The 16,875-nt window shown below is 41.3% G+C and overlaps 1 protein-coding gene across 3 annotated transcripts in view; it reads left to right on the top strand.

The window, feature by feature from the left end:
- SLF2 (SMC5/6 complex localization factor 2) overlaps positions 1-16,875 on the top strand; it is a 36,644-nt gene that overhangs the window by 12,670 nt on the left and 7,099 nt on the right. For all 3 annotated transcript variants that reach the window (XM_077349540.1, XM_077349541.1, XM_077349542.1), the window contains exons 6-16: positions 1,569-1,651; positions 3,054-3,158; positions 3,401-3,565; positions 4,396-4,498; positions 8,443-8,518; positions 10,417-10,555; positions 11,258-11,363; positions 13,376-13,552; positions 13,993-14,090; positions 14,181-14,265; positions 15,108-15,233. In XM_077349540.1, the coding sequence (XP_077205655.1) occupies positions 1,569-1,651; positions 3,054-3,158; positions 3,401-3,565; positions 4,396-4,498; positions 8,443-8,518; positions 10,417-10,555; positions 11,258-11,363; positions 13,376-13,552; positions 13,993-14,090; positions 14,181-14,265; positions 15,108-15,233 (1,263 nt within the window). The remainder of the gene's footprint in view (positions 1-1,568; positions 1,652-3,053; positions 3,159-3,400; positions 3,566-4,395; positions 4,499-8,442; positions 8,519-10,416; positions 10,556-11,257; positions 11,364-13,375; positions 13,553-13,992; positions 14,091-14,180; positions 14,266-15,107; positions 15,234-16,875) is intronic.

Here is a 16,875-nt window from a genome sequence, read left to right as displayed (position 1 = left end):
ACAGTCCAAATAGCATGACATCCTATCTAAGATGCAAAATCACGCTTTTAGACATAATAACACCTGTATACATATTTAAATTGTGTGATTGAAAATGCATGAAAAGTGAGGAGTCAGTTATGTTGAATCTAGTTAATGAGTTTACTGGCTTTTTCTTTCAATGTTTTTTCACAGTACTGGATGTTGTACTTTATATGTTGAATTTTCTAATACTGTAGAAAATTTACACTTCCAGAAAGTTGATCGATACTTGTTAAGATTATATTTTCAGGACAATTCCATAGCTGTCTTCCTGGGACCTAAATAGGATTCTCAGTATATCTACTGAGGATTCCTCTCAGATGCCAGTATTCTGAAACTGTTGAGTCTTGAAGTAATGATATGTGCTTTGGGAGGAAGTTATGTGGTGACAGCAGAAGATGTCTGAATTTCTGTGTATCAGTAACTGGATAACCAGTAGTTGTAACACACACTAAGGCATTTTCATTTTTTTCCTGTTTCTGTATCACTTGTAAAACTGATGCCTTTTTAATGATTTTCTTAATGTTTAAATAAAAATGGACAGTAAAGCTGTCCTGAAGGAAGAAAAACTATTTTTTCCTGTTTATATCATTGGGATTTACTTTGCAATTTGGCATCATTTAAAGTTCTAGTTTCAGGATTAATTTTAAATACTTAAGATTTTTAAATATTGAAAGACCCAAATAAATGATCTCTTCTCAGGACTGCATGTTACTGTGTGTACTTTGTTAATTTGAGCATTTGAAAAATGTACACTGTTCATCAAGGTAAAGGTATCCCCTGTGCAAGCACCAGGTCATGTCTGACCCTTGGGGTGATGCCCTCTAGAGTTTTCATGGCAGACGCAGTACGGGGTGGTTTGCCAGTGCCTTCCCCAGTCATTACCGTTTACCCCCCAGCAAGCTGGGTGCTCATTTTACCGACCTCAGAAGGATGGGAGGCTGAGTCAACCTTGAGCCAGCCGCTGGGATTGAAGTCCTAGCCTCATGGGCAGAGCTTCAGACTGCATGTCTGCTGCCTTACCACTCTATGCCACAAGAGGCTCTGTTCATCAAGGTAGTACCCACATTTTTTTTTACAAAGTCTGTACATGTAGCAAAATAGAAACATGAGCTCCTCACGAATAAGGTATACAAATTTGTGAAGACAAACATGTATGAAGCAGCCCTAATATATCAGTATTTCCTAGTTAAATGTATTGGTAGTGCAAATATTAGTTAAGGTTTTGTCTGATACAGCACTTATGGATACTTACTAAGGAAATAAATACCATTCCTGTAGTTAGTCTGAATAATGTTCTTGCAACTGGTAGCTTGCATTCCAAGTCCCAGGAAGCAATGGGATGTCTTGGCAACAAGATGAATGGGTTTTCCTCTCTTAAATCTTTCTGCTTTACTGCATGTGAGAGTTATGTCTCAGGAACTGCTCTTGTTTTCATTTGTTTCTATAGTTTTAAACTATTCTTAAAGGTATCTAAATGGTGGCATCAGACTTTTAAGATGGCAGTAGTTAACAGAACAATTTTCACTGAGCACCTTTTTCTTCAGCTTTCCAACCCTTCCATTGAGACTCAGGTCTCATATGTCAATCGACTGGAACATCTTCTGAAGGAGAAGGAGGAATTCAAAAGGTTTGTGTGCTTTCATGTCTTGTTTTCCCCGCCATTAATTCAGGCTGAATGATTTGTCATTAAACATAATTGTGAGGGCAGATATAACAACTCTTTTAATGGTTCCTGCAGTTAATGTCTGCCTTTATCTTGGGAAGTAGAGTGCATTTTGTTTCATACATGCTGTGGGAAAACATTAGATAAAATCAGCACCATTTACTCTTCAGAAAAGCATTAATACTGCTGAGGATTTTCAGGTCAAGTGTCTGTTCATCACTTGGGGTTCTGAAGTCTTCTTTTACTCATCCATTATTAAAATCCAATGTTTCCTATGTTACAGGAATTAAACTATTAAGCTCTTAATTTTTTTTCTAGAAGCCTGCCTAATGTAATGTGTTCCCTAAGGCAGGGGTAGTTAACCTGTGGTCCTCCAGATGTTCATGGACTGCAATTCCCATGAGCCCCTGCCAGCAAATGCTGGCAGGGGCTCATCGGAATTGTAGTCCATGGATATCTGGAGGACCACAGGTTGACTACCCCTGCCCTAAGGAATGCTGTGTTCAAGCACAAAACATATATCTACTTTGTAAATGAGACTAAATGCCATGTTTCTTCTTTTCATCATCTTTGCATTTCTGCTTTTGAAGCTGAAATGGTCCTGGTGACTATCATGGCCCAATAATAATTTCAGTTTTTCTAGCCTGTCCTTGCTGGTCGGCTCAGGGCAGGTCACAACGTATTAAAATGTACAAATAATAATTACATAATTAAAATACATTAAAATATATGTAGGCATAAATAAGTTACTTTAAAATCTCATCTTAAAATGTCACTGGATGTGATTAAGTTGTGATGGCAGATCAGTATTTTACAATCAGTATTTTATGAGTGGGGGATCCTTCTGCAGGGAGGCCAGCATTTCTGAATGTGACATTCCTGGCAGAACAACTGACTTACAGGTCCTCTGGAACTGTTTAAGGTTTGATTTGCATTTCCAGGAGGCGTGTGTTTTGGTTTCAGAGATATATTCCTTTAAAATCAGAAGCTACAAAGGAACTAGAGTGTGGACCTCTAATGGTCAATTTCTACTACAAAGGATTGGGTGCAGCATGCGGGATAGTGCTGTTACTGCATTATTAGTTGCATGGTGAAGGAATGTAGTTCACTGCATTACAGTGTTTCAGTGATGGGTTGAATAGCTGAGCTACTCCAAAAAAGTATACAAAATGTATACTGTTCCCTTTTTTCCAGGTAACATTGGATATAAAATACATTTCAATAGAATGTAATGATCTCCTCTAATTTGCTATGGCAGACTCTAGAAACAAGAAGACTGAGGAAAAGATGTGTAAATGTTTAAAGCATCTTCAAAGCTTGCCATTGTAACTTGTGTCAGACTTTTTAATTTCTGTCTCCATTGCAGGGTAGATGAACTAGAGAAACAGCTACAGGAAGTTAAATGGCGAGTTGAAAGAGATTCACCAACTGAAGAACTGCCTAATGATGAAGAACTGTCTGCTGAACACAGGTCTTACGACTTTAATTCTGTTTCCCTTGTCATTTGTTTATGCTCAGTGAAATATTATTTCATTGACTTCAACTATCCAATCTGCTAGTTTTCTAGCCATCTCCTTTAATGACTTTGGGATGAACTCTCATTTATTGTGTTTTCCTTTACACCTGACTTGCTTCTATTTGTTAATAAATTCAACTGAATTAATGTGTCCATTTTCCAAATATTATTGACTGATATGTCATTTTGTATTCTAGAGCCTTTATAGAGAGATTTTCGGTAATTGATACTATTCCAGACCAGCACCCAGGAGAAAATATATTCCAAATGGCACATGCTGGAAATATTTTCAGTAAGCATAATCTTGATCTGAGGAATTCTGGATTCTTTGCCCGTAATCCTATTGAAAGATACCTTCTTTGGTAAGGATGGTTTTCTAATAATTTTCCTGTTAAGCATTATTGGGTCAGAACTGTTTTTCTGTGCACCTTGAAGTGTTCACTGGTTGTTCTTATTTCAAGTATTCTGCTTCTAGTGTGTGCATACTAACTTGAACTTTTCACCAGATTAGAGTGCGTGTGTGAGAGAGAGAGAAAGGGAGAGAGGGGGTGGGTAGGAGGTATAACTCTACCCATTTTGTGATTGATTCATTGTTTTGATTGGGGAAGAACATCAAGCTTAAATCCTACTTATCTGGCTTGGCTTGGGTATAACCTTGTATTTTCAGCAGTGTTCATTAGAAAATATATGAGCTTGGCAGGGCAATAATTAACCCTATCCTTACCAGCAACTCCCACAGATGAGGCTAAAAAATACTGCTACTTCATTTAGTGCCTATGTCTCTTACTACTGTTGTGGTGCAGGGTGGTAAGGCAGCCAACATGCTGTCTGAAGCTCTGACCATGAGGCTGGGAGTTCAATCCCCCGCAGCTGGCTCAAGGTTGACGCAGCCCTTCCATCCTTCCGGGGTTGGTAAAATGAGTACCCAGCTTGCTGGGGGGTAAAACAATAATGACTAGGGAAGGGAATGACAAAACCACCCTGTATTGAGTCTGCCATGAAAACGCTAGAGGGCGTCACCCCAAGGGTCAGACATGACTCGGTGCTTGCACAGGGGATACCTTTACCTTTACCGTGTCCTGACATTTGGTAGCTTTAACAAGCTAGCATTTGTGAAATTATCTTCATAATTTTGTAATGGACAGATTAATTTTGTCAACATTAGACTAACTCTCTGTGATTCTTTCTACAGCTCGGGAATAACTCAGCAGCTTTTTGTAATTAACGAAGGCTTACTAATGTCTGCTTACCATAGTTCTCCTTGCCCAGTACCCATTTTGAAGTGGATGTTTCAGGTAAGATGCATAGAGATTTAGAGGCAGCAGTGGGGAAATTATCTGAAGACTTATCATATCCCATATGTACAAGTTACTCAGTTTATCATGAGATTACTGTGTATTTTTGTTCTTGGAAAGTATATAAGGATATCCTGTAGTTCGATAGTCCTAAATTAAAAGTACTGTATTCTTTTTGCTCTAATGGTAATTAAGAATATCCTTACACTTAATAAAAGAAAATCAGAACTGAGGAAGAGGGCTTGCACTCGAAAGCTCACACCTTGAATATATCTTTGTTGGTCTTAAAGGTGCCACTGGACTCTGATTTTGTTTTGTTGTGCTGCTTCAGACCAGTACAGCAACCCACTTGAATCTACTTGAATAAAAGGGCATTGCTCATACTTTTTATTTAAACTACAGTAGTCACAATTTAATCAAGGCAAGCTGGATGTGGTTAAACAAGAAATGACAAGACTGAACATCGACATTTTAGGAATCAGTGAACTAAAATGGACAGGAATGGGTGAATTTAATTCAGATGACCATCAGGTATACTACTGTGGACAAGAATCTCGCAGAAGAAATGGAGTAGCCTTCATAATCAATAAGAGAGTAGGAAAAGCAGTCTTGGGATACAATCCCCAAAATGACAGAATGATCTCAGTTCGAATCCAAGGCAAGCCATTCAACATCACCGTGATCCAGGTCTATGCCCCAACCACTGCTGCTGAAGAGGATGAAGTTGATCAGTTCTATGAAGCCCTACAGCCCTAGAAGCCCTACAGCCCTAGAAGCAACGCCAAAAAATGATGTGCTTATCATCATGGGGGATTGGAATGCTAAAGTAGGAAGCCAAAAGATAACCGGGATAACAGGCAAGTTTGGCCTTGGAGTACAAAATGAAGCAGGGCACAGGCTGGTAGAATTTTGTCAAGAGAATTCAATGGTCATAGCAAACACTCTTTTCCAACAACCCAAGAGACGACTCTACACATGGACATCACCAGACGGTCAACACAGAAATCAGATTGACTATGTGCTCTGCAGCCAAAGATGGAAAAGTTCTATCCAGTCAATAAAAACAAGACCAGGAGCTGATTGTGGTTCAGATCATGAGCTTCTTGTTGCAAAATTTAGGCTTAAATTGAAGAAAGTAGGGAAAAGCACTAGGCCACTCAGGTATGAACTAAATCATATCCCCGATGAATACACAGTAGAGGTGACAAATAGATTTAAGGAATTAGATCTGATAGACAGAGTGCCTGAAGAACTATGGACGGAGGTTCGCAACATTGTACAAGAGGTAGCAACTAAAACCATCCCAAAGAAAAAGAAATGCAAGAAATCAAAATGGCTGTCTGAGGAAACTTTACAAATAGCTAAGGAGAGAAGAGAAGTGAAAGGCAAGGGAGAAAGAGCAAGATACACCCAATTGAATGCAGAATTCCAGAGAAAAGCTAGAAGATATAAGAATGCCTTCTTAAATGAACAGTGCAAACAAATAGAAGAAAACAATAGAATGGGGAGGACCAGAGATCTTTTCAAGAAAATTGGAGATATGAAGAGAACGTTTCATGCAAAAATGGGTATGATAAGGGACCAAAATGGTAGGGACCTCACAGAAGCAGAAGAGATTAAGCAAAGGTGGCAAAATTATACAGAAGAACTATACAAGAGCGAGCTTAACATCCCTGATGACCACAATGGGGTAGTTACTGACCTGGAGCCAGACATCCTGGAATGTGAAGTCAAATGGGCCTTAGGAAGTCTGAGCAACAATAAAGCTAGTGGTGGTGACAGCATTCCAGTTGAACTATTCAAAATCTTAAAGGATGATGCAGTAAAAGTGCTACACTCAATATGCCAGCAAATTTGGAAAACTCAACAATGGCCACAGGATTGGAAAAGGTCAGTTTACATTCCAATCCCAAAGAAGGGCAATGCCAAAGAATGTTCAAACTACCGCACCATTGCACTAATTTCTCATGCTAGCAAAGTTATGCTCAAAATCCTACAAGCTAGGCTGCAGCAATATGTGGACCGAGAACTTCCAGAAGTACAGGCAGGATTTCGAAGAGGCAGAGGAACTAGAGATCAAATTGCCAACATACGCTGGATCATGGAGAAAGCTAGGGAGTACCAGAAGAACGTCTACTTCTGCTTCATCGACTATGCTAAAGCCTTTGATTGTGTGGAGCACAACAAATTGTGGCAAGTTCTTAAAGAGATGGGAATACCAGAGCATCTTATTTGTCTCTTGAGAAATTTATATGCAGGTCAAGAAGCAACAGTGAGAACTGAACATGGGATCACTGACTGGTTCAAAATTGAGAAAGGAGTTCGGCAAGGCTGTATACTGTCGCCTTGCCTATTTAACTTGTATGCAGAGCACATCATGAGAAATGCAGGATTAGAGGAGTCACAAATTGGGATCAAGATTGCAGGGAGAAATATCAATAACCTCAGATATGCAGATGATACCACTCTAATGGCAGAAAGTGAAGAGGAACTAAAGAGCCTGTTGATGTGGGTGAAGGAGGAGAGTGCAAAAGTTGGCTTGAAACTCAACATCAAGAAAACAAAGATCATGGCATCCGGCCCTCTCAATTCCTGGCAAATAGATGGGGAAGAAATGGAGATAGTGGCAGATTTTATTTTCCTGGGCTCCAAGATCACTGCAGATGGGGACTGCAGCAAAGAAATTAAAAAACGCTTGCTCCTGGGGAGGAAAACTATGGCAAATCTAGACAGCATCCTAAAAAGCAGAGACATCACCCTGCCAACAAAAGTGCGTTTAGTCAAGGCTATGGTATTCCCAGTTGCAATGTATGGCTGTGAAAGTTGGACCATAAGGAAGGCTGAGCGTCAAAGAATTGAGGCTTTTGAACTCTGGTGCTGGAGAAGACTCTTGCGAGTCCCTTGGACTGCAAGGCGAACAAACTGGTCAGTCCTAGAGGAGATCAGCCCTGACTGCTCTTTAGAAGGCCAGATCCTGAAGATGAAACTCAAATACTTTGGCCACCTCATGAGAGGGAAGGACTCCCTGGAGAAGAGCCTAATGCTGGGAGCAATCGAGGGCAAAAGAAGAAGGGGGTGACAGAGAATGAGGTGGCTGGATGGAGTCACTGAAGCAATAGGTGCAAACTTAAATGGACTCCGGGGAATGGTAGAGGACAGGAAGGCCTGGAGGACCATTGTCCATGGGGCCGCGATGGGTCGGACACGACTTCGCACATAACAACAATAACAACAAGTCACAATTTTGTTGAATTGCTTCAGAGTAATGTATCACACGTGATTGGTTCTTTATGTAACTATTAGTATCCCTGTACTTATTCATTTTTTAATTACGTACTAGTAATCAAGCCCGCTGTAATAAAAATACATCGGGCGCTAGGCAAGGAAGCCCCCGGCAGTCGAGCGCAGCGTGGCTGGTGGGGGCCCCCTTGGCCGGCAGACTGATGCATCGAGAGGCGCTTTGCGCCTCTCACCGCGTCAGGCCGCCGGCAAGGGAGCCCCCGACAGTTCCAAGGGAGCCCCCGACAGCTCTGCGCGGCTGCCGGGGGCTCCCTTGCCGGCGGCCTGACGCGTCGGAGGTGCTTTGTGCCTCCCGACACGTCAGGCCGCCGGCAAGGGAGCAACTGTGAGCAGCGCTCCGTGTGGCTCGCAGTTGCTCCCTTGTCGGCAGGGCAGGAATCGGCCAGGCCAATCGGCAGGCGCAAAGCGCCTGCCGATTGGCCCGGCTGATGGTCTGTCCAGTGGAAGGGGCCAATCGGCACCCTTCTTCATCCCGGACAGAGCCCGCCCTAACTCCTCCCCCTAAGCCCTTACGGCTTTATTTAGTCCACAGCACCCGCAGCGCTGATGGCTGTGTTAAGATTTTTAGATTTATATCCTGCTGCTCTTCGCTTAAGAGACAAGTGTAAGTCCTCATTGTGTTTGTTGTCCTTTCTATCCAAAAGATGATGTCAGTTCATTCAGAGAGATTTGTTTCAAAGAAGATTTTGGATATGTTGATGGCATTAACAATTAAAAACGGTGAGTATTCTAAATTAAAATGATTTTCCATACTCTAGTAAGCCTGTCACTTGATCAAAGAAAGAAACCAGGTTGGTCTGGCACGACCTGTTGGAGACAAATTCATGCTGACTTCCCTATATCAACAAATTGTCCTTCAGATGTTTGCAGATCACCCCGTTTAAAATCTGCTCCTTTATTTTCTCTGCAACTGACTCACTGACCTGTAGTTTCCCAGGTCATCTCTCCTTCCTTTTCTGAAGGAGTGGGGTAACATTCTCTTTTTTCCAGTCCTCTAGCACCTCTACACTCTTTCAAGAGGTCCTAAAGATGATGGACAAAGCTGTCAAGAAAGTTCTTTGAGCACCCTTGGGTGCGCCCCATCCACCCCAGGAGATTTTGAACCTATCTAGTGCAGCCAGGTGCCTCTCAACCACCTTTCGATCCATGTCAGCCTGCCGCCCATACACTATACCTTGCATACTACCATCCCTAGATATATCCATATTCTTTTAGGTAAATACATGGGCAAAATAAGTACTGCTTATCGCTGTCCTCTGTCAGAGCCTCTCTATCTTCACCCAATAGAGGGCCTATTTCCTCATTTATCTTATGTTTGGTCCTGACATATGTGAAGAAGTTTTTCTTGTTATAGTGGGCTTCCCTGCCCAGTCTCAGCTCACTCCCATCTTTGGCCTTTCTGATGGCTGGCCTATAATGCTAGTAATCTGCTGATACTCTACTTTAGAGGGCTGTCCTTCCCTCCATTTCTTAAACAATTCATTTTTCTTCCTTAGCTCCTCCTGAACTGTTCTGTTAATCCAAATAGGCTTCTTGGATTCCCTACTATATTTCCTTCTTGCTGGAATAGTCATGGCTTGGGTATGCAATAACTCATACTCATATTTGATCAGTATATCTCATTTTCAACACGGCCCAGTCTGTGGGTACTTAAATCTAGAGATTGGAGCCAAGAACAAACAATACAAATCTTTCTACAAACCTGAAAAGTTCCCAGGCTCACAGAAACATCTTATATATAAGGCAGTTAAAACACTCAAAATAATAGAAGCAGTTCCTGTCACTATATGAATGTGATAGTGGTTATAGGGGTTGCTAGGCAGCTACAATAGTGTAGTTCTGGCAGTAGCTGAGATAACAAAGGTCGTACTCTGGAGGCAGAGCTGGCACAAGAGCAAGTCATGCAGTGGCAGTAGAGGCAGAGGGCAAAGACAGGAGCAGTAGGAGGAAGTAGAGACAGGTGGAAAATGTAGGGGACGGAAACCTGTAGGATTGGTTTGAGTGGGATTTCCTCCCCACTACAAGTTTCTTCATAGTACTCTTCTTGTTTCTCTATATTTTCTGTAAGCTTTAAGACAGAATGGAAGTGTTTTCTGCACTACTACAGCTTACAGAAAATATAGAGAAACAAGAAGAGTACTATGAAGAAACCAAGGGCTCTGTTCACAAGTTCCAGTGAACACATGTACCATCCATGTATAGTGTATACATTATTTTTATTTATATGTACATTGAGTCTCAGCCTACCTTCAGCACATGTACACAGCTCAGTTTGTGATTTAAACGCTAAATTTATCCCATTTTCATTCGTAAAATGTATGTAAGTTGTCTCCCTTACAAACATGTATGTAGGATGTGTGAACAGGGCTAATGTGAACTAATGGGCTAATTTAATACGAACAGGGCTAATGTCTCCCCTTTGTGTAATGTAGATTTGTAAGATCAGTAGGAAATGTTATATACTTTGTCTTCAAACCATAATTGCTGTGATTTGAAAATGTACTGTACTCATGTTGGATTTTGTTGATTACTTGTTCCTTTGAGCTTCCTCTCCTTCTATTGCATTGAAGGAGCATGGTCACAATCTAAAACTCGGTTTTGTTTTGTTTTTTCTACAGCATCGGTTTCTGAGCAACCAAGGCCATGGATTCCTTCGTTATGTGATATAGCAACTGTGTTAATCAATATGGGTGTTCCCTTTAACACACTATTTCCTCTGATGCATTTTCAGCCTAACTTTACTGAGGATGATATCATGTAAGTGTTTAAGAAATAGTAGCTGATGATGTTTCAACGTGTGCTTTTCCCGGGTTTGTTATGTACTGTAACAAATTATTAATCTCTCTAAATAAAACAAGATTCCTATAACAACTTTTCGATTTAAATGAAAAGATTCCTATCCACTGAATATTTTAATTTTTGTGTATCTCATGTTTAGTGCTACTTCCAGGATGCTATGCCAGGACAGCACATGTGTTATAACAGTTAAGGAGCAGAGTTGATTGCAACCTCACTTTCTACCACCTATGTATTTAAAAGGGAGGTTTCTTTCTTTTGGTTAATTTTATTTATTGCTTTATAATTTATTTAAATGGGAGTGAAATCAAATACACAGCTGTCAGAAGCAAATTCATTGTCCCCCTTTATGCAGTTGCATAAGGGCTGCCTTGCAGTGAGGCAGCAGACACAATTTGTGATAACTCAGTGGATCGCCAACCATGTGTTTTATTTAAACAGGCATTTTATGCTGCATGTTTTTGTTTTCTTTATCTTGAACCCATCACATTAAGTAAATTGAATCTGAATAAAGGAACATTATGCTTGTAAGTTTTAAGATCCATGATATTGTAAAAATGTAAATCAGCCGTGTCATCTTGGGAAAGATATTAGTTCTACTGTAGTTGAATAATATTATTTTTAAAAAATCCAGACTACTATAAAATAGTCCTTTTTCATTAGGTTAGAAATGTACAGGCCTTTGGGGAAGCAAGTGACTGGAGACTTCTCAGAAAATCTGCCTTTGTTTTTCTTCCTGGTTCAAAGTAGTCTTTGCAACATGGCTAAGGTAACAATGCTTCCATTGGTCCCATTTTGAAAAGTCTTTTCTGTGCATAAAAATATCTACTTTATGTGGTAGTTTCAGGTGATAATTAACATTGTGTTGTGGGTTTTCCTGTCATCCTACTTTAGGACTATTTTAAGGAGGTTGCAGAAATACATAGCAAAACTTTATATAGAAAGTTATTAACAATAGCTTGATTTCAGGTACTTAAAAATAGAGGGGATAATCCACAATATGAAAGATTTAACTACACTGTTAATTCTACCATAAAAATTGATGGAACTCAAGTGGTCAACTTTGAATTATTGCCAAAGTATTTCTATGCTGCTTGTACCTTTAACTGACATCTGTATAAATCAGCCTTTTTAGAAGAGCCCCTGAAATAATTTTTCAGGCTTTGAGGAGCCTCAGAAATGATGTGAGCTGGCCATGCTTCCCTGCTGGGTGCTCCCTGGAAGTATCATGTCACCCAAAGTACATCACCATCTGCATTCAGGCAGGCTCGTGGATGACTGGGCAGGGGTCCGGGGAGAGACAGGAGACAGTAAGGCAAAGTAGGCACACAAGCTCCGTCCCCTCCCAGGTCCAGAGACCATGTGAGAACTCACTTATGCTTGGGGGAGAGGGGAGAGCAATGGAAGCAGCCAGTTCCCTAGCTTGTGGCTGAGTCTGTTAAGGCAGGAGGGGAAAGGCTGTGGACCCCCAGTTGGAAATCCCTGGTATAAGGTAAAGGTAAAGGTATCCCCTATGCAAGCACCGAGTCATGTCTGACCCTTGGGGTGACGCCCTCCAGCGTTTTCATGGCAGACTCAATACGGGGTGGTTTGCCAGTGCCTTCCCCAGTCATGACCGTTTACCCCCCCAGCAAGCTGGGTACTCATTTTACCGACCTCGGAAGGATGGAAGGCTGAGTCAACCTTGAGCCAGCTGCTGGGATTGAACTCCCAGCCTTATGGGCAAAGCTTTCAGACGGCTGCCTTACCACTCTGCGCCACAAGAGGCTCTGCCCCACAAGAGGCTCCCTGGTATAAATAGATGTAAATCAGAAGAGGAACTAAAGAGCCTGTTGATGCGGGTGAAGGAGGAGAGTGCAAAAGTTGGCTTGAAACTCAACATCAAGATCATGGCATCCGGCCCTCTCAATTCCTGGCAAATAGATGGGGAAGAAGTGGAGATAGTGACAGATTTTACTTTCCTGGGCTCCAAGATCACTGCAGATGGGGACTGCAGCAAAGAAATTAAAAGATGCTTTCTCCTGGGGAGGAAAGCTATGGCAAACCTAGACAGCATCCTAAAAAGCAGAGACATCACCCTGCCAACAAAAGTGCATTTATTCCCAGTTGCAATGTATGGCTGTGAAAGTTGGACCATAAGGAAGGCTGGAGAAGACTCTTGCGAGTCCCTTGGACTGCAAGGTGAACAAACCGGTCAGTCCTAGAGGAGATCAGCCCTGACTGTTCCTTAGAAGGCCAGATCCTGAAGATGAAACTCAAATACTTTGGCCACCTCATGACAAGCAAGGGCTCCCTGGAGAAGAGCCTAATGCTGGGAGCAATCGAGGGCAAAAGAAGAAGGGGACGACAGAGAATGAGGTGGCTGGATGGAGTCACTGAAGCAGTAGGTGCAAACTTAAATGGACTCTGGGGAATGGTAGAGGACAGGAAGGCCTTGAGGATCATTGTCCATGGGGTCGCGATGGGTTGGACACGACTTTGCACCTAACAACAACAGCAACAAATCAGAGATGTCATTGATTCTGACAGACTAGCTTGAAGAACTGTAAACTGGAAAATAGAGGGTGCTGAGCTCTGTAACAGTGAAAGTTTTAGAAGGCTGAATGAGATGTACCTTATTAATAAGCTGAAGGTGACCGAGCATATAGTGAGATGGTTACAGTGTTTGAGTGCAGTTTGCCTGTAGTGGAGGAATCTGTGTCTGCACATGCTGGGTACAACTGAGTTTAAGCTATTGTTTACTAAGGCTAACATTACCTAAGGACTTCTTTTTTTCTTAAGTTTCTACAACTGTGTATAGGTATATGCCCAGAACATTACACAGACAAAGAAATACTTCTGTTGCTGTTGGTTTTATTTAAACTGAGTCTGGAAAAAGAGCTGAAACAATATCCCCTAGTGGACTTGGAGTATCTTATTATAAAGCTGCTGGAAAATATCAGAAAGTGGGATACAGAGGTAACTTTATTGATGCTTTTTTGTATAACTGTGTATAATTGATTTTAATTTTATAAGAACTCCATGGAAAATTTTAAAATCTATATCTTACATGTTGCAGAATTGCTGCCTTGGCAGTAAAAAAGGGCTAAATTTTTGCTTTGTTTATTTGTTATCAAACTCTTGTTATATTCAGGACACTGATTGGAAATACCTGCTGTTTCATAACCTGTATCTATGGTCCACCAATTTTTGTCTTTTATTAATCCTATAAGCATGTAGTCATGTACATACGTACAGTACAATGCCATAACATATTATGGGCATTTTTTCAGAAGTCTTTTAAAGAGCAGAAATTGCTGATTCTTACTTGTGACCTGTTATCACTTAAATACATGCTGAAACTGGTTTTAGCAGTTACCACCAGCTTACACTGATGAACTTTTTTCTTTTCAAAAAAGATGCCCAAGTTGTGTCTGGCAATAAGTGATCTGTCCAGCCACCATCATGACCTCCTGTGGTTGGTTCAGTTTGTTCCAAATTGGACAGTACGTGGAAGGTCTGTATGCAGGTTACTTCAAAATATATGTAGCAATGTTTGTAGAAAGATACAGAACATTAGATCACTGTTTAAATTTTATTTTTTTAGACAAGCAAGACGACATCTTAGCTTGGTAGTAATTTCAAAGCTTCTTAAAAACCAAGTGAATATACCCAGTAGCAAGGACCAACAGGTATCGTATAAATCAAACAACTTTTTCAAAATATTAGCCTTCTAGACTTCTATTAAACCAATAATAAACTTTTTTCCTTTTAAACTTTTTCACTTTTAAATAAGTTTACACTGGAGAACCATCACCTTGGAGGGAGGTCCACACCAGTTTGGCTCCTTTTCCCCCATACTACTACTATTTCCCTAGCAGTCCCTGTCTCTGGAACCTTTATTCCCACAGTGTCCTGGTTCCCAGTATTCAGTGTCTGCTGGGTGTGCTTTTAACTTTTTAAAATTCTGTCTAACCTGCCTCTTAGGTGCCATTCCATCTAATCTGCCACTGTACAACTTCATTTGTGTGCTGCAATTTCCTCTCTTGTCTTCTTCTTAGTACCTGGTGTGTTACTGAATAAGTTGCTTGCCTTAATTCCTCATAGAAATATATCCTGGACTAAATTAAAAGATGTGATTCTTGGGATACTGACGAGCCTCTGAGTCACACAGGTGCTCAAAGTCTGCATAAATAAAAATCCTTCATTTAAAAATACCTTAAGCTTCATCTTGAAAATTGCCAATGCTAGCTCTTTTCATGGCTGTCAAAAAACAAAATCTGGACTCAGTTGACTATATGTAAACCAACTAGTTTATTATGAGTCAGATGACTGGTATATGGAGTTCACTATTGTTTATTCTTATTGTCAATAACTCTTGGAAAAGGAAATATCTGTTCGAATACCAGCTGCCCAAACCCTTGTAACTGGAGGTACCAAGAAGTAAACCTAGGACTTAATGCGTGCAGGGCAGGTGATCTGTGACTGAACCGTAGCCTCTTTAATAGTCTTCCTTTTTTCCTTGATTAAATAGATGGCTCTCCTGTGCAGCAATTTGGTGGAAATGAAGCCTTCAAATCTATTAAAGAAAATTGCAGAAACAGAGACATGCCACGATGGTCATAGTAAAGAGTCTCTTCTCTCTAAATTTGAACCCCAGGTAATGCCTGATAATATTCCCAGAAAGTGAGGTCTGGGAGCTGGGCAGGTAGCTTGTCAGTTACTTGGATTATATATGCTCATAGATCAGATGGCTCCAAAGATGTATAACTTTCAGGGTAGATCAGGATGCATGGACAACAAGAAGAATCCAGGGAAGGCAAGGTGAGAGTGCAGTGCAAGGGGATATTGATCTGAACCCTTCCAATTGTTCCAATTGACCAGTGTTCCTCCCTTGTACCAACCCCTGTTTGACCATATAGTCTAGATCCTTCTGAGTAACAGAAGTGAAATCTAGGCATTGCCCTTGCTGATCAATACTTCATTCACTTTTCGTGGTCAATGTCTGCACTCTGGTGAGAGCCAGTTTGGTGTAGTGGTTAGGAGTGCGGACTTCTAATCTGGCGTGCCGGGTTCGATTCTGCGCTCCCCCACATGCATCCAGCTGGGTGACCTTGGGCTCGCCACAGCACTGATAAAACTGTTCTGACCAAGCAGTGATATCAGGGCTCTCTCAGCCTCACCCACCTCACAGGGTGTCTGTTGTGGGGAGAGGAATGGGAAGGCGACTGTAAGCCGCTTTGAGCCTCCTTCGGGTAGGGAAAAGCGGCATATAAGAACCAACTCTTCTTCTTCTTCTTCTTCTTCCTAGCTCATGTATTTTGCCTACATTTCTAGTCTACTTGTTGGCTCATGTGCTGGCAGTGTAACACTACAGGCATGGAGCAGTCCTGTACCATGTAAGCCTGCTTCTTGGCCCCTTACAGTACAAAAGGCAGACAGTTTGTTGCTACAGTGAACCTACTGGCCTAAGTTCTTTTCTGATTCAATAGTTGAATGTTTTGAGTTCTTTAAAAAGCTATATGCTGCCTAGATTTACTGCCAAAAATCATGTGAATGTATTTTGGAAAAATTAGCCATAAAACCATGAAGCTGGCATAGAGATGGTTCACAGATGATCCCAGTTTGCAGGCTGCGGGTATGACAGGGTGTCAGAATGGTTCTTTATCTTGCAGGTTGTTTCCCACCATTAGTGTGAATGCATGCAAGTGTGAGGAACTTCAGTAGTCCAAAATAAAGCAAACCGTTCCTGAAGAAAAATTTTGTTTATAAGACTAAGCAAGCTAACTCATCATGGGCATAGATTCAAATGGGTAGTCCCAGTAGCACCTTTAAGACCCAACAAAGATTTATTCAAGGTGTGAGCTTTCAAGTGCAAGCACTCTTCATCAGACTATGATCTCCTTACTTGACAGGGAATATATACCAAAATTCAATTCTGTTACATCAGTAGACTGTGTCACAGCAAACAGCCAATCAATCCTCTGAATTCAGTGTAGTTTACAAAAACAAGGAGAGAGCAAACTGCCTGTTATCAGTGATCAAAGGCTCTCACCTCCTGATATGCTGCTTGCTCCATCCATCTCCGTACAACTGTGAAACGTTCCTGCCAGGGAATTGCTGGTAACTATCTATCCCAAGGCTTGGGAGTCAAACTCAAAATTCCATTACATTCCCATATCTTACAGTCACAGCGGCGCCGCGGACTAAATAAAGCCGTAAGGGCTTAGTGGGAGGAGTTAGGGCGGGCTCTGTCCAGGATGAGGAAGGGTGCCGATTGGCCCCTTCCTCCGGACAAACCA

The sequence above is a fragment of the Paroedura picta genome, chromosome 8 (assembly GCF_049243985.1).
Source record: "Paroedura picta isolate Pp20150507F chromosome 8, Ppicta_v3.0, whole genome shotgun sequence".
Lineage (NCBI taxonomy): Eukaryota > Metazoa > Chordata > Lepidosauria > Squamata > Gekkonidae > Paroedura > Paroedura picta.
This window is presented reverse-complemented; position numbering and strand designations above follow the sequence as displayed.